At 41.4% G+C, this 21,743-nt stretch overlaps 1 protein-coding gene across 1 annotated transcript; it reads left to right on the top strand.

The window, feature by feature from the left end:
* The first annotated feature begins 48 nt into the window (after positions 1-48).
* Positions 49-20,351, top strand: tpcn2 (two pore segment channel 2). The gene is made up of 25 exons (XM_076077914.1): positions 49-443; positions 4,417-4,472; positions 4,822-4,898; positions 6,362-6,539; positions 6,655-6,771; positions 8,044-8,150; positions 9,504-9,576; positions 10,065-10,164; positions 10,248-10,313; positions 11,125-11,189; positions 11,891-11,982; positions 12,163-12,244; positions 12,528-12,617; positions 12,787-12,906; positions 13,035-13,094; positions 14,010-14,138; positions 15,858-15,907; positions 16,853-16,952; positions 17,284-17,355; positions 18,632-18,705; positions 18,950-19,055; positions 19,378-19,460; positions 19,554-19,635; positions 19,895-19,986; positions 20,095-20,351. The coding sequence occupies exons 1-25, from the start codon at positions 281-283 to the stop codon at positions 20,171-20,173; spliced, it is 2,313 nt and encodes a 770-aa protein (XP_075934029.1). The 5' UTR covers positions 49-280; the 3' UTR covers positions 20,174-20,351.
* The last annotated feature ends 1,392 nt before the right edge of the window (positions 20,352-21,743 follow it).

The raw sequence follows: 21,743 nt of genomic DNA, 5'->3' as shown, positions 1-21,743 counted from the left end.
TTTTGAGTGTTTTTAAAGTCAGTGTAAAGTGATACTTGAGAACAGGAGGGAGGGTGGAGCAGCGCAGAGGGGCGACTTCCTAAAAACACATTCCCCTTGCCCTCAGTTTGAGGCTGTCGTGCGCCGCTTGAAACTATGTAACTTTAGAGTTGTCACTGACCGTAGAGCTGCTGTCGGACTTAACTCACTCTCCTTGGAGAGCTGAATCCACTCCGTGTCCCGCCGAACTGCTACTTTCACTTTCACAGCGCAGGAGCTGCCCCGCAGAAGAACTCGGGAGATGTCCCAGCTGGAAACGCAGGTTCTGGTGGCCGGTAACGTGAACGGAGCCTTCGATGATTATGGCTCCTTGTCGGGCAAAGAGCACGGAGGGGCCCCGGGGAGCAGCAGACGGAGGTCGCACACCGTCGCCGGGCAGTCGTGCGCTGTCGAGAGTGACACAGGTGAGTGGACGGTGTATCGTGACCCTCTCGGGTCGGCGGCGTTTCCTCTGTTTGTTATTCGGTATATAAGCCAGTTGGTGGAAGAATATTCACATCCTCCAAAAGAAAATCGCAACACAACAATGTAAAAGTCCTCCATTATAAACAAAACACTCCTATAGGCCCATTTAAAACTTTAATTCAAAAAAGTAAATAAGGAAGTAGTATCAGTAAAATAAACTGCAAAAAAAAAGTCCCTATCATTATGTCCGGTCAAACCCACCTGCAGCTAAAGTGAGCTATGATCCTGTTACATTCAACTATTCATATTAAACACATTTATACAGTAGTGTGCATCGTGTAAGCACATTATAAGCCTAAATAATAATATACAAACGTTATTCCAATCGTCACATTCATACATGCAGATACATACATGAAATTTGACATCTGCATTTAACCCATCTGTAAAGTGTCCAGGAAGTACATTTGAATAGCTTAAATAATAGCAAACTATTTATTGGTACGGATCCCTGTCTAATTACCACAAACCATGAACACCGGGAGTCTGGATCTTCAGAGATGCTCCTCTTCACAGCACTGTTGTAATGCCTGGTTATTTAAGTCACTGTCACTTTTGTGTGAGCTTGAACCAGTGCGGCCATTCTCCTTTCGATTCTCACTAGACGTTAGTCAACCTCTTGACCATATCTGCGTGACTTTATGCACCAGATTTCTGCCACACAATACAGTTGTACCTGATAAAGTTGGCCACTGAGTGTGTAGTTTTAATATATATTGATGTAAGGCTGCAACTAACAACTCTGTTAATCTGTTGTTATAATGGCCATCACGTTCTAATGTCTGTCTTTAATGTACTGTCCAACCGACAGTCCAACACCCCGAAAAGTTACCCAATGAGGTGTTTTTGGCTTCCTCCTTGTGAGTTATTATTGTGGGTCACAGATTGGTGTCCAATCGGTACGTCTGACTCTAATGTCAGAGCGGAATCTATGAAGCGGTATCAAACCTTTCTTCAACTCTACCAGCCGAGAAAATGAGAAAAGCAGATATATGTGTACAATATTGATTAAGACACATTGTTTTCCTAAAGCTTTGGCTCGGTTTCATTCCATTTACCAGAGAGTAAACTGTTGTGCAATGAAGTGAGAACCCCCTTTGTTGTGCTCTTTGCGGCTAATGGAATTTAAGCAGCAGGGATGCGTCTTGTGTGACTCGGGCAGGGTCCAAATTTAACTTTTTGATCCGTCTGCCAATGGCTGGTAAACTAGTTTCAAAAGCTTACCGGACAAAATATTTTTCAACCAGACATAAAAATGTCATTAAAAACATTGCAGCTCATTGTATTGCTGTCATAAAAAAAAAAGTTGATCTCTCGCTACCTCACCCACAGAAGAGCCACGTTTGTAAACTTTCTTTCGACCGTACTGCCATCGCGCTCATCATTTCCCCCCCTGTGTTACCCGACCAGCACCACTGCTGACCCACTCAGGTTTATGACACTAGGTGGTACATGACGTGTCCATAGATGACTTTCATAGAGATGGGTCTGTATGTGCTGATAATACAATCATAAGAAACCCCAAACTAGTAGTTCTTTTACATCAACATCATTGATCAGAATTGCAGGAAAAGATCAGTTTCATGTCTGCGCATCCAGTGTAGAGATGTAGAGCCTAGCTTAGCTCAAAGACTGGAAGCAGGTAAAGTGCTAGCATAGCTCCATCAAAAGTGAAAAAACAAACCAACGCGGCAACAACCAAAAGACCGTTTTATTTCAAGGTTGCACCCTTTGAGCTCGCGAGCTACACACCAATACATCCCAGAGTGTGTACTTTATTCCAATTGCTGATAATTCACTTTTTAAGTATTACGTTATATTAATAATAGTGATTTAATAAGGAGTTTACAAAAATAAAAATGTTATTTGTGGTCTCTTTTGTGACACAACATTTTGAAATGGCTACAAGTATGTATGTTGATTCATTAAGTTAATCTTCAATTTAAAAGTTAAAGATTTAAAGGTACTCCATACATCTGAATCTTTTTAGCTGTTTCTGTCACACTGTTGGTCACTTGACTTCATACAGGCGAATATGATTGAACAGGTGGTGTTGTCGGTTCTCTGTGACAGTTTCTCTTTTTCTCGACTGCTGCTGCAGCGAGCGTGAGGAGTGCAGCTCTCACTTGTTTGTCCGCCGCAGACGTGTTTGTCGGCCGTGTGTGTGTGTTGCAGCCGTTTAAAGTGTTGCCCTGTCAGTGACACCCGCCGACCATCAATGACACATCCTGCCGTGAAACTTTGAGTCAGCAGCACCAAATATGTATGTGTGTGTGTGTGTGTGTGTGTGTGTGTGTGTGTGTGTGTGTGTGGGGCCAGAACTGAGTCATCACGTCTTTGTCTATGTAACTGCTGGATGGAAAACACAGTCATTGAACACGATCACCTGACAGCTGTGGAACAAGCTTGTGCTGTGTGACAGGGTTGCCAGGTTGGCATTTTGAGAAATTGGCAACCGATTCTGTGCCTTTGGTTGCCAACAGAGTCCGTGTTATAAACCTTTTATGTCACACTTTCATTATTAAGCTGACGTATAACTGCATAGTATCTCAAGTACTCAAAATATAAGGTGGCTAAATACGGCAAGCCTATTTTCAGTTTTCGCAACCAGAAGCTGAGGCCGCTTTTAAAAGTTTGTGCTGAGCCCTGCATGGCTCTATTTTATACAACTGTGTTCTTCAACCAGTCTCCACGTGATTTGCTTGACAGCTTTGCCTATATCTTACAATCGTTAACATATAGCCAAATCTGAATTTTACTTGCACATTCTTAACACCACCCCCCCCTTTTTGCATCACATAATCCAATTCAGCACCACTGTTAAAGGCCCAGGTCAGATAAAATCAAACCTCAGCCTCATGCAGGACGTATTATACGGGTGTTGAACCCAAACTCGATGGCTTATTCATCCAAAGAAAGGTGCTGACCGGTCGGGATATCTTGATAAAACTCTTTCAAAAGAATATTTAGAAATTATTGTAAAAAAGAAATGACCATCATAGTTTCTCAATGCCCAATGTGAGGTAATTAAATTACCAGTTTTATCCGAGTAACCAAAAGATTGTTTTTTTTTTATGAACAAAGAAAATCATCAAGTCTTCATGACACAGTGACACTCGTGGATATTAGGCATTTTGACCCCTCCTCCCTCGTTGACATGAATATAGGACGGAAAGTAACTCTGGGTTTGGCAATAGAGACAGAGCGGATCCTGGCACTCAGTAGGCGGCAAGTATTTTTTTTTTTTTATTATTTCTGTAAGTTACGCTAAAGCATTTTGACAGTATGCATCTTGTGTTATAGCGGAATGTGGATACATCAGAAAGATATGCAGTATTATGTTTTGGTTTTCAGAGTACAACGCTCTGTCTCCATTAGTGCATTGAGGACCTAATGATTTAAATAAGGGCCAATGAAGTTTTCACACTGGGAAGTAGATTTAGCTATAAAATAAAGAAGAAGAAAAATCAGCTGATGTACAGGCATCTCTTTCCCAAATATGAGTCTATGGGAAAATTTATATTTTTGGGCTCAATGGCATCATGTGATGGACCTGGAAGTTGTAATTCCACCTTTTGGCCACTGTGTAAAACTTGCCTCAAAGCCTGGTGCTGTACCTGGGGGCTTTGATCAAACTGTGAGGGAAAGATAAGCCACACCTTTTTATTACCTCAAGGAAGAACAAACTTTCACCTCAGCTCCCAGTCCAACCAGTCCTACAGACAACAGCCTCTCAGAGACTGTTTTATGTAGTTTGTTTTTGTCCGGTGGGAGCATGCTACGCTATTCACTGAGCGAAGGGGATTCAGGGCAGTGAAGATCACAGCTCTCCGAGCGCTTCTGAGATATACGTGAAGATGTTCCATGTTGTTCAGATGATGCTGCTGCTCACACTTCCCTCGCTGTCCACAGATGCTGAGGAGCTCTACATCCAGCAAGCTGTTGTACTGATCGAGGACGCCATACAGGTAAGTGCAATGACTTATTTCTCTTTTGGTAAAAGATAAGAAGAGGTAAATACTACCATATTGTGTGTCGGCTCAGGCCACTTTCTTGTGTCCTTCATGCTCATCCTCCTTCATGAATTCAAGTTATCGTCGGGTGTCTCGGATAAGAATGTCCGTCATAGATTATAGCATGTGGAAATAAAACTTATAAGGTCGTTGGACTTTTAATTTATGCTTCGGTCGTTTTTTCCAAATAAGGAACACTGTCAGCCCCCTTCCCTCAGCCTAAAGATTACCAAAAAGTCTTTCAGTGTTTTCACCACTTCACGCGTTGACTACTGTCTTCTTCCCTTTGTGTGCTCGCTTGTAGTACCGCTCCATCAACCACCGGGTGGATGCCCGCTCACTCCGCCTGTATCGATGGTACTACTCCAGGATATGCCAGTGGTGAGTTCACACCTTTTCAAACACCTGCTCAGGCCTGTGGATGGAACTAGACCTGAGTTGATGTTTGCAATATGTTAACGTTTTAGGGCCACACGTCTGCAGGGACTGAAACTGGACAGTCACTTATTTTTGCTTTTTTGACGGACGATTTGAAATCCGTTTAGCTGCTTCAGGATGGAACAGAGGCCTCGTTAATGTTATTGGTACTGGGTTAGAGTTAACCACTGGCTTTTTACCGGCTAAAACATTCCCAGCGACTCAAATTCAGGAATAGAACATAGGACATTTTTATCAATTTTCCTAAATAATTGAGATCACTGCTGATATTTATATCTCCGGAGGTGTCCACCACGAGATGGTGTTGAGGCAGAGACATTCAGTGGGAGGAGAGATAATAACCGATGACTGTAAGATTACTAATAGATGGATGTTTTGTTCTGACCTCTCGCCACATAAACGGACGTCCTCAAATCTACACTTATATCTACATCTACAAATCCTTTATTTATTGAGTCACATCCAAAGCAGCATTATAAGAATCAAGCTGTCAATTAATTTGAATCATTGTGATAAAAAAATTCAATATTGAAATCATGTGGATAATACACATGTGATAATATCGTGTAAATATATGTCCCCTGCTCCCAACAAGTGATTTTGTTTGAGTTGACCACGACATTGTATTGATGGCAGATGTTAGGCTTTGTGATTTCTTTCCTTTCATCAGTTCATCTGGTTGCCTTGTCACTGTCCAAGCGTTCTTTTTCTACAGCAATGGTTACAGACTCTCTCTCCAACTACCTACAATCATATTTTGATTGTAATTCATTTGCCAAAAAGGAGACAAAACGCACAATAAACAAAGTTAAAGATGACTGTTAGTATTGTTATTGATTTTTTTAATATTGCGATAATGTTGCTATCATGATTTTTTTTTTGGGCCACGATAATCATGTAGTGAAAATCCGATATTGTGACAGCCCTAATATATATATATATATATAAAAAAACAAGCGCTGCATACAAATTCACCTTTAAACTGTAGTTTTACTGGTTTCCAGCAAGGTTCTTTGTGTCTACGAAGCAAACGGCATGTGTGCATCCCATAATGAATAATTGTTTAATATTTGTCGCATTAGTGTTATTTAGATATCGCCGTTACAGTCAGAACCGAAACCAACTATTCACGTGACAACACTGCAGGTGTGTTTACCCCCTTCTCTGCTCCAGAGACAACGGTGAAGCAAACGACGTTGTTTGTATACAAGTCACACTAATAGTCACATTAAGAACTCAAAATATAAGGTGATGAAAAATGGCGTGCCTGCAACCAAAAAGCTGATGCCTTTTGCCAGCCTGCCAACCACTTTTACAAGTTAGTGATGGGCCTCGTTCTAAGCCGTTTTTCTCTGATATCCCTACACCCATTTGTCCGTCTACTCACCCGTCTTTCCCGGCACCAGGGGCTTGGGCCTAGCCATCGGCGTGGTGTTGCTGCTGGCGTTCGTCGAGCGCCCGTCCTCCCTGTCCATCTCCTCGGACCCCCGACATCGCTTTCCGCCTTGGGAGCCTCCCTGTGGCTTCACCGAAAGCATCGAGATGTTCTGCCTCGTCATCTTCTCTCTTGATATTGCCGTTAAGGTAAGCACAGCCAGGGTGGAGGACATTTGCTCCCAGGACACTGGCAGCTGTCTGGTTAAACAAGGGTTGTGATGTTTTAAATAATCTTGCTGCACTCCTTATGTTTTGTCCTCAGGGCTACTTGATTGGCTGGGAGGAATTCAGAAAAAGCAAATGGCTGATCGGCTACACATTTGTCATTTCATTCTCCGTCATCGACTGGGTGTTGTCTGTCAGCATGGCGTGTGATGAGGTGAGACCGTCCTCCTCTGTAACGCTTCTTTTAGCATGGTGTGCTTAGAGAAGGCAACAACCTCCGGTTCTGAAATGTGAAGCCGATGCAGAAGTGCCTTAAACTTGTAGTCTTTCTAATGGCCATCAGGGGGCGACTCCTCCGGTTTGCAAAAAGAAGTCAGATTGTATAGAAGTCTATGAGAAAATGACTTTACTTCTCAGTTGATTTATTACCTCAGTTAACATTGTAAACATGAGTTTATGGTCTCAATCTCTAGTTTCAAGTCTTCTTCAATACAGCATGATGTTCATTTAGTAAATTATGATCCATTTAGAGTCAAATAGACGGTGAAGCAGAGTAATCTTTAGGGTGTGGCTACCTCGTGATTGAGCAGACAAATCAGACTGTAGGACACTCCTTTTCAGTCATTGCCTGATTCAAAGTTTGCCAAGTACAGTCCAAATGACAGAAAGTGGTCTTGCTTCGTCCATTTTAGTGAGGATACTTAGGGAGCCGGGCTCATAACTCTTATAACTTTCAGCCTACAACTGTTAAACTGTGTCACACAGGGGTGTCGTACAAAATTGTGAGCCCACAATAACCATAGGTTCGATTTTAATTCAATTCATTTGGGACCTCATTTGGGACTTCCAGTGTTTATATTTGTTGATACAGAGTTTATTCTCTCAACCAATTTTTTTGCCAATTTTCACTTTTCCCCATACTACGACGCCCCCAGCAATTTAGACTTATCTTTATCAAAAACTTTCTTCGAAGATATGAGGACCCACTATCTGGGACAGTCTTATCACAGCAACCCCTTTGGTACATTACTTCTGTGGTGGCCCACTGGTGTTTTAAATATAAGATATAGTTATGTAAGATAAACATAGGTCTCACAGTCAAAACCTATAATTTGTCAATGCCAAATTAGTTTGCCTGAAGGTACAATTATGGTTCAGTTGACGTACAATTGCACTGCCTCTGTGTATTTGATAAATGTAAATGTAAAAAGGAACAGTGGCAGTGTGGTATATGATATGAGCTTTTATATCGTAGTATAAGGATAAAAGATGTATCTGTTGACTGCGTTTCACAGTCAACTAAATATTATAAAGGGTGGCTTTGTCTTTGAAATAATTTACATTTCATTTTGGTGTGCATGTACCCGTTGTTGTAAGATTCAAACTCCCAAGGACATCGAACATGGCATATTCTCTGCGTCTACTGAGTTGAATCGTGATCACCCTGCATTTAAAAAAGTGACGCTGTCTTTTCTCTGCTAATCAGAAATTTCGAGTACGGCGACTCCTCCGGCCATTCTTCCTCCTGCAGAACTCCTCCATGATGAAAAAGACACTGAAGTGCATCAAGAGGACTCTGCCAGAGATTGCCAGGTATCTGACGTCTTTACTGAAGCATATCAAACAACTATTGGATTAATACTACTGTATTACAGTAGATGGAGGTCAGCACCCCACCAGTTTGGAGAAAGAGATAGGAGTACCAGCACGGGAGCAAAGAGATGTACTGCTGCGGACGAATTGAATTGAATTGAATTTCAAATCATGAACAGTGAAGAGGATTGTTTGGAGGTTGTGTTTGGTGCTATAAATTAGTTGTAGGTATTTCAGGCACCAGCAACAGTTGGAAGCTTCATTCATAACGTTGACATTTGAATTAAAAGCAGTATTTCTGCACAGTTGCAGATTAAGATCAGGCTATACTAATATTATTAGTATTATACTATTTGTAGAATTAGATTCCAGTGGTGGCTGCGTACAATCTCTAACTGGTGTGATCCAAATATTTCCGATAACTCCAGAGCGTTGTAAAGGACAAAAGTCAGAATGTTTTGAAAAAAAGATAGAAGTAATCATTTCCAAAATTCACTACGTAGTTTTATCTAAAAAAATATTTTCTTTCAATCCAGATTTGCTCTCCCTCTTCCTGCACACAAAGGGAGGAACGCACTGACGAGCTGTATTCATTAAAGAAAGTGGATTTAATCAAAAAGGACGAACTCATTTAATCCGATGAATCACAAGTATTTTTATTTTATTTTTAGGTCAATGACGTCATACAATGTGATGACAGACATTCAAAGCTTCATTTCGAAAACCGTAATAGAAAATTCACATACAATTTTGACAGTTGGAGCACTTCCAAGACTCCAATTTCCAAAAAATTTAGAGGGAGAAGTAAACTGCGATTTCCCAAGGAGCATTTCTGTAAGAAATCATCCAATCACAGAGCTTTAAAATCTGTAGTTTGTACCTAATAGCTCACAGATTGTAGAAACCTCATAAAACTGTCTCCCGTTTGGATCAGTTCACTTTCGGATTCTGGGTCAGTTTTGGATCATCAGTGTTTTGTTACCAACTGCAGCAACAGACACCTGGAAATTGATGCAGCGCTGACTGGATTCTTTTCTACGGCAACAGTTGCTGGGGCTTGTGGGTATTGTAGTATTTAGAGCCCTCCGCCATGAAAGACTAAAGAAATATGAATTTTCAGTTTTAAAGTTGAAATGATTAAAACTGATGGCCACTGCATAAACCTGTAATATACCAAAGATTTAGATTCTTCACCCTTACCCTGTGTGTGTGTGTGTGTGTGTGTGTGTGTGTGTGTGTGTGTGTGTGTGTGTGTGTGTGTGTGTGTGTGTGTGTGTGTGTGTGTGTGTGTGTGTGTGTGTGTGTGTGTGTGTGTGTGTGTGTGTGTGTGTGTGCGTGTGCGTGCGTGCGCAGTGTCATCCTGCTGCTGGCGCTCCACCTGTGTCTCTTCACTATGATCGGCATGCTGCTGTTTGCTAAAAGCGAGGTGAGTTCAGCAAAGCTGTAAGACCTAGAAAGGAAGAAGGTGCGTGTGTGAAGCCACTAATTAGGTTTGAGGCCCAAACAATTTCAAAGAACTTGTGAAGCCCTCTGTCAAAATTCCCACCAAAATTTGTAGTGATGCACAAGAAAGAGATGACGAAATCCATCCCTGGAACAGGGAGGTTCACTTTATCTGTCTAGACAGGGATGGGACATTCAAAAAAGAAAGAGCAGAATATCGTTTCTTTAATATTTCCAGTGTTGGTGGATATCTGAAATATTTGTTTAACTTTGTTAAAATCATTAGTGGTTTGAATTCTAATATCAAGTGCTGCAGTAGTGCTCATGTAGAACTAAAGAACTAATGACTATTTTTGTTTATCAATTTATATATTAATACGTCAATTAATCAAGAAGCCCACGCGGCTTCTTTCTACGAAATATCAAAACTAACTCAAACTAACTGCCTCTGCCTCTGTGTGTTCTGTTCAGGATCCGAAGAAGAACGAGGAGTGGAGGTTACATTTCAGAGACCTGCCCAGTTCTCTCACCTCTCTGCTGGTGCTGCTCACCACAGCCAACAACCCAGATGGTACTCAATCAGTCACCTGATACACCAGCCTTTGTTTTCCGTGATGGAACTCTTTCTAACGTGTGTCTTCTGTCCTGTCACAGTGATGATCCCTGCCTACTCCCTGCACAGAGGCTACTCCATTTTCTTTGTCACCTTCAGTGTGATTGGTAAGCGGTGATTATCGTTTTCTGTGTCAGTCAAGGGACAGTTCTGATGTTTTGAAGTGTATTTTTGAAAGCTAAACGAATCAATATCAGTTTAAGTGTACGCTTTATTTAGAATACTTACACTGCTTTACCTTGCTGTCAGAAAGCCCGAACTGATACCGTTAACTATGCTCTCTTGAAGACTCCTTTGGAAAAAGCAGTAATTTTAACGCAGGAGTCGCTGGTATACTGCTGCCTCGATCGATTACTTTCTTTGTGCTATTGTGTGACTTTGGTTTTTTAAAGTGTTGGTTCAGATTCACCAAAGTCGCATAACAACACAAAATAACTAACTGACCGAGGCAGCAGCAGACCAGCAACTCCCATGTTCTGCATGGTAAAAATGACTATTTTTGTCAATGGAGTCTTGTGACTTTGTCGAGAGCCTAGATGACGGCTTTAGTTCCCCGTTGGAATGGGCTGTCTGTCTGCGAGATAAAGTGATGAAAATATTAAAAATATAACGTGCATGTAAACTAATATTGATTTTTTTTAGGTGTTTAAAATATGTTTAGCTGCCCCCGTCCACAGCAGTACGCTGCTTGGCTCCAGTGCCGATACTCACTGCTTCTCCAAACTAGGGACGTGCCCACCACCATCTACTGTATGTAATACACTGACTATACATGAGTACCTCACACTTCAAAACATCCAAACTATCCCTTAAAGTGGCTTGAACTAATACTAGATCATTGTGCTGCTGTTAAAAGCAAAATACATGTGTTTGTGGGAAGTTTTTTTTTAAGAGTGGATTTGTTTTGCTTCCTGGCAGGAACCTACTGCCTGATGAACTTACTGACAGCCATCATCTATAACCAGTTCAGGGGATATTTACTGGTGAGTCACACATGCAGTAGGACGCCATGCTGCTGAGGAGCATTTCATGACCCTGAGAGTTATCGTGCAGTTAAAGTTACTCCACACAATCATACTTGAAAACACCCAACACACAACAAGCTCAGTCTGTTTTGATTGTATGCGGCAGACAGCATTAATGTGAGAGTTTTAGTTATTTTTTATTTTTACCAAACAAATGATGACTGCTGTTACTTAATTATTTCCAGCTGGAAAAGTAGGTGTGTCTACGGGTAAAACCAAGTCATCAGACATATTTCATATGCCCCAGCATACGCCCAGCATTGAGTCATGATTTTGTGCTTAGCCTAAATTAAATAGCAGGAATTAAGTCATTGGCGAATACAAAACAGCATTACAGCATTACGGCAGTCAGTGTTGCTGTCGTGTATTCCAATCCACACCAGTACAGTATATCCCTTTAAGACCCTCAGGCCACCTGTTTGCTTGAGCAAGTGAGTGGAACAGCTAGTTGTGACTGCCCTCTTCTGGAAAATAAGAAGAGTCTAGATTATAGCATTCTCAGATATTACCAATTCAAAGGCATCATTATCTGTACTGGAGCAATAAAAAGGCAAGAGACAAATACAGTGTGCATTGCCCACAATAGTAATGGGAAATGCTTAAAGAAAACAGTTTGAGTGTGCAGTCAGGGAATCTTTCTGATCGTGTTTTTGGTCCAGATGTCGGTCCAAACGTCCATCATCAGGAGACGACTGGGGATCAGAGCTGCTTTCCAAATCCTGAGCTGCCAGGGAGCCCAGCAGGCTGCTGAGTAAGAGAGACACGCGCACATTATATTTTAGTTTAACAAGTTGTATTGTGTGCTACCTCCAGAGGAGCAGCAATGTCAGCGCGGTTCACAGTAAACAGGCCCCTGCGGTGGCTCAGAATATTCTCCCCACAGATATAAAATGAAGAGAACAGAGATGGTTGTATTGTTTTCTCCTGTCAGGGAGCATGTGGCTGTTGATCTGGTGCTGAAGGTGATGTCCAGGGTCCAGATGAAGAGCTACTACAGAGAGGCCATCACTAAGGTCAGAGCCGACACCACACCGCTCTCTCTACACACACATTCTATGTTTTGGTCTGATTACACGTGCCTCGCTGTGTGGAAGGGACTGGGATCATTCTTTTATTTGTAAGGCCTGTTTTAAACATTTCTTTCCTAACAAAATGTAACAAATGTATAAAGATAAATACATAGATACAAATTAGCTGGATTAAGTTGTTAGAATAATAAATCATACACGAGCAATATGGTAAAAAACAAATGGTTCTTCACCTTGACTGTTTTCCTTTACGCCATCTGGACTTCAGGAGGCGCAGAAGTATGCACATGTGGGCTACATGGACCGAGAGCAGTTCAAGAAGATATTTGATGAACTGGACAAAGATCGCATTAAGGAGGTAGAGATGTGCCCACGGTCACTCCTGCTTCAAAGATTCATTCAACATTACCTCTCCCTGTGACATCTGTTTCATGCTTCTGACTGTGTGCATGCTTGTGTGTGTGTGTGTGTGTGTGTGTGTGTGTGTGTGTGTGCGTGTGCGTGTGGGTCTGTGTGTGTTCCTCCAGCACCCTCCCTTGCCCCAGTACAACTCTCCGTTCCTGCAGAGACTCCAGGTGGTCTTCAGTCACTACTTTCTTACTATACTTGGCAATGCGGTGGCACTGGGCAATGTCATGTGCATATGTGTAAGTTGCACACACACACACACACACACACACATATGTACACATGTATATACTCATACACCCTCACACGCTGACCGAGCTGTCCACCATATGGCAATATTACCTTTCTGTGTGTGTGTGTGTTTCAGACCGTCCTGGTGCTGAATGCTGAAAAGTCCACGGCAGAGAGAGACAACTACATCCTCGAGGTGAACACAGTCATATAATGTCTTACAGATGTTCATGGTCCACAGAGGATGATTCTTAATCAACCCCCTAATCTTTCCCCCAGTTTGTTAACGTAGCCGGGCCGACCGCTCGTGCATGTTAGTGCTTATGAGTCTTTGTATGCCCCGCTGGCTAGCTAACGGCCGCCACTCTTCACTGCGCTCATACAGCGGTTACCGCCGACAATGCCGACACGGCATTTTCGCGGAAGCGTAGCGCCCACCCTCTGGTTCCCCCCTTCAGGTAAACACCGTTAGCTCTGTCAGCACTGTTGCCGTTGTTAGCACCAGCTCAGCCGTCGCCATGTTGAGAGCCGTGTAGAGGCAATCCCTCAATCATAGATTTGCTCTAAATTCTCTTTGAAATGATTGTCCGTTAAGTGACTATCTACCGCCGAATGAGGTAACACAATGGTGACTGAGCCTGTGGCCCACTGATGAAAGCCATTGCATTTGCAGTATTACGAACTTGGTGACCGTGGCGACATTCCTGGGAAAAATGACAGGCAGCTCATGCTGTTTGGTTCTCTCATAAGTGAGATCCATAAACACACCTTCAATTAACGCTTTGGTCCATGACACAGTAACTCACAAATGTATGCCTGAAATTGATTGTGAATATTGAACCTTGATGTTTTTGATGACCAGGTCAAGCTTCTTTTTTTTCACACATGAATAATATTAAGGATTCACACCACTTATATTATATATTATTACTTATAAAAACCGGTTCTCTAGCTCCCCCAATAAGACAAAGGGTTAAACAATAGCAAAATCATCAGCAGGTCACTTGTTTCATCTAATGGTCTAAAATGAACATTGCAGCTTTGTTAAAACTGTGACCATAACCTTCTTCATAAATGAACTGACCTCAGTCTTCCACTGTCCACCCGTCAGATCATCAACCTGTGCTTCATCCTTTACTACCTGTTTGAAGTGTGCGTAAAGATCTTCGCCTTCGGATGGAAGGGGTACCTGTCCTACAGGAACAACATCTTTGACTGCATCCTCACCATCCTGCTCTTGGTAACTGCCTGCTCTAACCACTCACTCTTTATTGTTGTCATATTTAGTACAACACTATGCAGTTTAGTCAAATGTGAAAAGATGACACCAAGGACACCTTTTTCTGTTACACCGCCCACACAATATTATCGCTAGCAGGACAAGCTTTTAATATTGTGTATAGTGTCCCATAGTATTCTGTCTGTTGATCTTTGGTGGCTTGAAGGTTTGGACAGGATTTAGACTGCATGTTTAGTATGAACAAAATACTTGACCCAGCTACAGCAGCGTTTTAAAAGTGTTGCAGTGTCATTGAGTGACCATGTGTCCATCCTGATTATTAAAGGAGTAATTCATCATTTAAGGGGATGGCTAGCCTGGCTTTGTCAAAAGATAATACAATCCACCTACTGGCCCCTCTAAAGCTCACTTAGCAACATGTTATGTCTCATTCCTTTAATCTGTACAAGAATTAAACGAATTAAACTATTTCTTGGCAGTGGCCAGCCACCAGCTGAGACTGTTGATCTTGTCAACTTACTTTCGTCAAGAAAGTTATTTTTCCAAAATGTCTGCATCTCTGCATCCCAAATCTTGCATGCCTCCAACGGTGAACGAAGAATCAAAAAATTAAGTAAATCCTCGATGAATTGAAGTAAATGGGGGCCGCGATTAACAGTAAATCTATATCAAAGCATCCGTTTAACGACTCTCACACAACTCGTGTGTGTAAGCCAAGTCTAATTAATCCAGTTGAATTCTCACTACTTCCCAAACACGCGCATTGTCGTTGGAAACTGTTTGGAAAAGGGCAGACACTTTCAAGAATTACTTGGCAGGTGATTGGATGAACCTTCTGTCAATCAAACTCTGGCTGAAGCCAGCCGGAAGGGAGCAAACATCTTTTCCATGGAGAAAATTCTTCAGTGTTGTTCTTTGTTCTTCTGTCATTGAAGAAATACTGATAAAACTAATGCTATAGCAGTGTCTACACTAACCTCTATAGGAGCCGCTACTGTTGTTTAGAGCGAGCAGTCGCCTCTCCGTGTCATCCCGCTCACACCTAAGCCACGCCCCTAGCTGCCAGTAGCTCCTCACAGGACGCTGATTGGTCCGTGCTCTGGCTTACCGGACTCAAACGCATTACTTTAAGCCTGACAAGATGAATCTTCTTGTGATATGTCTGCAAAACGTCTTTGACGGAACATCAACACTATATCCTCTTCATATTCTGTTGATCATTTTAATTTATTTTTTAAATGTCTTAAACTAAAATTCTGGCCAGACCTTGCTCAATTTATATGAAAAGCTCACCATCGCAAATTTCATGACCTTACTCAATTGTAACACGTCTCCTCCTGTTATTTGCCCAACCCTCCCTCGTATGCAAATAGAAAAAGGAGACACTGTGTAAACACTGAATTTAGCCTGAAGTGTCTGTTTGACATTGTTTTGCCTGTTGCTCGACATACCTGATGGATGCAAACACCACACCACATGAATGACCGTGTTGCTCCGTAACTGCTGGATGTGTAGATAAGCAACTGTCACCATGTCACTTTAAAAGTTTACCAAAGGTCAATTTTGACCTTTGGACTTGTATCTGCTGCCCTCGAGTGGCCAAAAAGATCCGTTATTACAGGTTTAATGAAGATAAAGGTCTCATGAACATTGGATTTGTTGCTATTGTTACCACTTCAGATATTCATCACTGATCTTATGTGTGTTTTCCCCCATCAGGTCCTACAGATTAGTATATTTGTCACCTACAGGCTTATTTATTCTCAGTGGTAGGTTTGTATTTTCTTCTAATCACTTTAAAGGGAATGTTTGTGTATGATGATTCACATTGAAGTCGCAGGAATGTTTCAAAATAAAATCAAGTTTTATGTTTCAAATGTAACTTTATTTAACAAGATCCAGGACAAACAAACAAAAAATCTAAAATAATAAAAAAACAACGCACATGCACAAATAGAAATACACATGTAAGCCAAAATCTAAAATAAGAGTATCGGCTAAGAACATAGACAAATGGCAATAGAGACTTTTCCCAGAGGCTGGAGCACAAAGCATTTTCTTTCCCATCTCTACAACAGAAACAGACGGCGATTACACATCTTTGGATCAAACGTATTCCAGATTTTAAGGATACATTGAAGTGAATTACAAAGACACAACTGTTTAACCAAACTTACTGACGTTTATAAAGACGCGTCCAACATTCCAACCGTACCTTGAAAGTTGAATGTAGCGATTCTGGAGAAAGATTGTTGTTATTTGAACTTGACATCCAAACAAATTCAAACTAGAATTGTCACGATGTAGTTTACATCCATGTCTGTCCAAATTGTCGTCACTTCATCATCTTATCAGTGTTAGACATTTGTGTGAAATTGTCAAAATTAGCATATGAATTCTTGAGTTATGTCAAAAAACGTGTTTTGTGAACTTTGATCACCAAATTCTAATGAGACCACGTCGACATTTATGCCAAATTCAATTTGCCGACAGCACCATTTAAATGTGCAGTTGCCATTTATGTTTGAATTTGTTATTCAGGAGTGAAGATGCTGCTTATGAAAGGCTCAAAATGCTTATTAACTATACACAGGAATATAATTTGTAGCGGCAGGAGACAAAAGCTCACAAAGGGAGTTCTAGAAATGTAAATTACCCGCCAATTGTCTTCTGTGTGTGTGTGTGTGTGTGTGTGTGTGTGTGTCTCACAACAGGGACCCTTCCTCTCAGGGTATAATGTCTCTGTGGGAGATGGTTCGTTTGATCAACATGCTGATTGTGTTCCGCTTCCTGCGCATCATCCCAGATATCAAGGTACGCAGCACTGTTTTTTTTTTTCATAAAAACTGTCCCAGAACAAATGTAGTAGCACTCACACACTCATTGTTCGCTTATCTGAGTATTATGAAAAGAGCGAAAAATTGCATGCCTAACCAAGACATTTATGGGTATTAAAAGTAAAAGGATATCCAGTGAAACACTATAATGTGAAACGTTGTTGTGCTTAGCCATGATAATAACCGGTTCACAAGAGTTCAGCATTGTGTCCTCTCTCACAATGCAAATCTTCTGTTACAGACACTGCAGTCTAATCAATATTACGTTCCTGTGACTGTCTTTCTGTCCCTTTTCTCTTGTTGTCCAGCTCATGGCTTTGGTCGCAAGTACAGTGTTGGACCTGGTGAAAAACCTCAGAGCCTTTGCAGGGATACTGATCGTGAGTCAGCATACTTAAAGGAGCAGTGTGTAGGACTTAGAAATGGAATATAATATTCATAACTATGTTTTTCATTTGTGTACCTGAAAATAAGAATTATTGTGTTTTCTGTAGCTTAGAATGAGCATTTCATGAGCCGTTCACATCTACATAGGGAGCGGGTCGTCTTCCATGGAGTCCGCCATGTTTCTACTGTAGCCCAGAACAGACAAACCAGGCGGCAACCTCCGGGTCTGAAAATTGAAGCCAATGCAGAAAGTGCCTTAAACCTGCATTCTTTCTAATGACCAGCAGGGGGCGACTCCTCTGGTTGCAAAAATAAGTCAGATTGTATAGAAGTCTATGAGAAAATGACTCTACTTCTCACTTGATTTATTACCTCAGTAAACATTTAAGCATGTGTTTATGGTCTCAATCTCTAGTTTCAAGTCTTCTTCAATACAACATGGTGTTCATTTAGTAAATTAGAGTCAAATAGACCATAAAGGAAGTTGTGCTTTAGGGCGGGGCTACCTTGTGATTGACAGGTTGCTACCACAGTGTTGTCCAGTCTGGAAGTTGTCAGTGTTTTCGTCTTACAGCTTGAACCCTTCCACAGAGTCTTTTCAGTTCATTAAGGTTAATTCTAACTGTTTTGGTTGCTTAAAAATGTTTTATTCAGGGTTCGGTTGGAATTTCCATCCTGTCATCCCACTTTTGGTACCAAAAAACAAAAATGCCGACCCTGAGGCTTCAAAACCGTACTCCACAAACCAATGGGTGACAACTCGCTGACAACGTCCACTTCTCATATACACTGAGACAAACCAAACACTGTCTCTGGAGAGGGCCTTTCCCGTTTTTTACGTTACCTGAATGCCACATTTGGTTCTCTACATGCTTGGAAAGGGAGGGGTGAGCGGAGGGGTATTCAGTTGGTTGTAATCTGCAACCGCACCGTTAGATGCCACTAAATCCAACAAACTGCTCCTCTAAATCAACCAGGTGATCTACTCTTACGGTTTGCCATAGAAATATGTTCTAAATCAGTAACTTTTGTTTCAATGGAGCTCAAGAAGAAAAAATCCTAAATATAAAAAGTTTTAATATTATTTTACATGTATTTCAAAGGGCGTCTACTTACTAGTGTTGTGTGAAAACCTTTTATTTGCTATTTTGGTCATACTCATGCTAGTATTCAGTTTTCACCTGAGAGACGTGCAGAGCAGTTGCCATGTAAGTGGAGAAAGCCTAACATGGGGAATGGTTTGGGGTCTTCTTCACGCTCTCTCTGCAGGTGGTGTACTATGTGTTTGCCGTGGTTGGGATCTGGCTGTTTGAGGGAGCCATTGAACCGCCTTCAAAGATGAGGTATGAGGTCATCTATAGTACTTTTTATATTTTAAGCTAAAATTCTGGCCAGATCGTACACACTGCACCTTTTAAGTAACCTGTAGACTGAACAACCCGCTCTGTTGCTGCGTCGGACTGTCCATCCAAGATGAACAGTGCTATTTGTTACAGATCAGAATCATGAGGCTACATTTGTTACATAGAGTGACGGTATGAATCTGAGCCGTCCCTGATTTTGTGTGTATGTGTGTGTGTTTCCAAGTGTGCTCACCAATACCTCCATGGGTAACATCACCTCTAACTTCAGCATGACGTGTGGCACCTATGAGCAGCTGGAATACTGGCCAAACAACTTCGATGACTTCGCTGTGAGTAACAACAACACCAGTCGGATCTTCATCGTTGTGTACGAGATCAAATCTGGGATTAAAAATCTATGTTTTTGATTGATATATATTTATTCCTTATTGTGTGGCACTTTATAACATAATTATTTACATTTGCGGATGATGAGCTATCGCTGTCAATGATGGTTTACTGATCGTCGTTTAGTGATGGGTTAGGGACAGTGATTTAATCGTTTTGCGCCGCTGAAGACCGCTATGATATACAGCGAACAAAAGTGCAGCAGAGTGAAAGAAGAGTATCTTTCCCTCCCTCTCTCTCTCTCTCTCTCTCTCTCTCTCTCAGGCAGCCATCATGTTGCTGTACAATGTCATGATAGTCAACAACTGGCAGGCCTTCCTGGAAGCATACAGCAGACACACCACAGAGTAAGAAATCATTTGACACGCACAGCAGCTGACGCTGGTGACGGTGGTGCCGGGTGATGACGATGCTGAAGAGCGTGTTTTATTTTTTCCCAGGTGGTCGAAGATCTACTTCGTGTGTTGGTGGCTCACCTCCTCTGTCATGTGGGTCAACTTGTTTGTGGCGGTCATTTTAGAGGTCAGTTCCCTCAGACGGATGCATACATACATACATTCATTCATTGATCCGGTCATATTGTGCACCTATTTAACAACGTATGCAAAGAAATTGACAAAACAAAGTCAATTTATTTTTGTTTTTTTATATCAAAATCCAATCCAATCAGCGAGTGTTGGTTTATGTGGCTTTTTGAAGCAAAATCTGTAATAATGCCAGCCTTCTCTTTTAATAAGAACTACATAACAAATGTGCTAACAATGCCAATGTTTTCTGACAGAACTTCATCTATAAGTGGGACCGGAGTCACAGCTGCTCTGTTACAGATGTGGAGAGGATCAGATATGAAACCTCTGTTCAGCTCATGTTCAGGTAGGTGGACTCTGCCGGTTTGTTGTGAGTCATATACCTTTAAAAACATCCCAGCTAACTGATTGTCCAATCATTCCTTTTTCCATGACTTGCCCTCTTTCTCTGCAGAGAGCAGATCCAGGAGCCAACCGAAGAGGAATTACGATGTCAATTAAACCAACACCCCCACTTACACCTACACTGGTGACACACACACACAGAGCACCAGCACCTACATTCAAGTACATTCACTTGTGAGTCAAGAGACTGCTACTAATTTAGTCTATTGTGTGGTAAAAGCACTGAGATGTCAATGTTATAGCATTCTACTACGAGTGTATTTTAAATGTATTAATATGTATATAAATTACTTCTACTGAAACAAGTATGGAAGCACGTGTTCTGATTATGTTATTCATGAACCACAAGTTGTGTGCCAATTCCGTACATAAATGTTGTTCAGTGTCTATTAATGTCTTTGTAATAACTGCACAAGAATTTAATGAAAACTGTGACTACAAAAAGCTCCGACCAATTTAAAATATGGAAACTTGCACATAGAGAAAGCAATTCTAAATTGCTCACTGTCTCACTAGATTGAAAAGGTGAAGGTTGGGCAAGGTTTGTTTCTCCAAAGAACTAACGATACACTGTAATAATATACACAAGAATATTCATTCTGTGGTAATCAGGCAGAAACCTCCTGTTCTGAAAAGTGAAACGAATGCGGAAGTGCCTTAAACCTGTATTCTTTCTAATGGCCATCAGGGGGCGACTCCTCAGGTTGTAAAAGGAAGTCAGATTGTATAGAAGTCTGTGAGAAAATGACTCTACTTCTCACTTGATTTATTACCTCAGTAAACATTGTAAACATGAGTTTATGGTCTCAATCGCTAGTTTCAAGTCTTTTTCAATACAACATGATGTTCATTTAGTAAATTATGCTCCATTTAGAGTAAAATAGACAATAAAGCAGAGTATGCTGTAGGGCGGGGCTACCTTGTGATTGACAGGTCCCTTACCACGCCGTTGTCCGGTCTGGGAGTTTCACAGTGCGTTTTCAATTCTTGAAAGTTATTTAGTAAACCTTTTTGGTGAAAAAAAAGACGACGGCCGAAATGCCGAACACTTTGAAATGTGTTTTTTTTCTAAGTATATTGTCTCCTCACACTCTGGTATATGAGTCAGCAAATAATGTATGTATGTATTTATATAAACTGCTGCTGTAAAATGAGAATGAACTTTATGTTGCTTGTTTCCAAAGAATTAGCAGATTTCTATCTTTCACTGGATGCAGTGGGAACTCGGATGTTTCTAACAATTTGCAAGTTTTAGAATCTATCCTGATCTGTTTTGATAACAAAGTGACTCACACCCACAGGCTCACAAACGTGTACTTTTAGCTTGGTGTTTTGCACGAACAACAACGGAGGAGGCACACCCAACGCGTTTAGTGTGGCTTGATTGTGTGACGGTGCAACCACAGGAATCACAGCATGGAAATATACTCTACTGGTATCAGTACGTAACTTAATATATTTATAGCCTGATATCAAACTTCACAAATTTGCCTCCAGGGTCTTTACAATCCATCTTAAAAATCAAACTTTAATGGGGGGAAAAAATGGCAGAAACCTCAGGAGGAGCAAGCGAGGAGGGATCCCTCTCTCAGGACAGACATGCAAAACTGTAGACGTTGCGTGTATCGAATAGAGCAACATGGTAAAATCACAGTGTTGACACAGAATTATAGATAGATAGCAACCTTATGGTGCGGG

The sequence above is a fragment of the Anarhichas minor genome, unplaced genomic scaffold (genome assembly GCF_050575085.1).
Source record: "Anarhichas minor isolate MPS153535 unplaced genomic scaffold, ASM5057508v1 ptg000062l, whole genome shotgun sequence".
In the NCBI taxonomy this organism is placed as follows: Eukaryota; Metazoa; Chordata; class Actinopteri; order Perciformes; family Anarhichadidae; genus Anarhichas; species Anarhichas minor.
The sequence above is the reverse complement of the archived record's forward strand: the minus strand, read 5'-3'. Positions and strand labels throughout refer to the sequence as shown.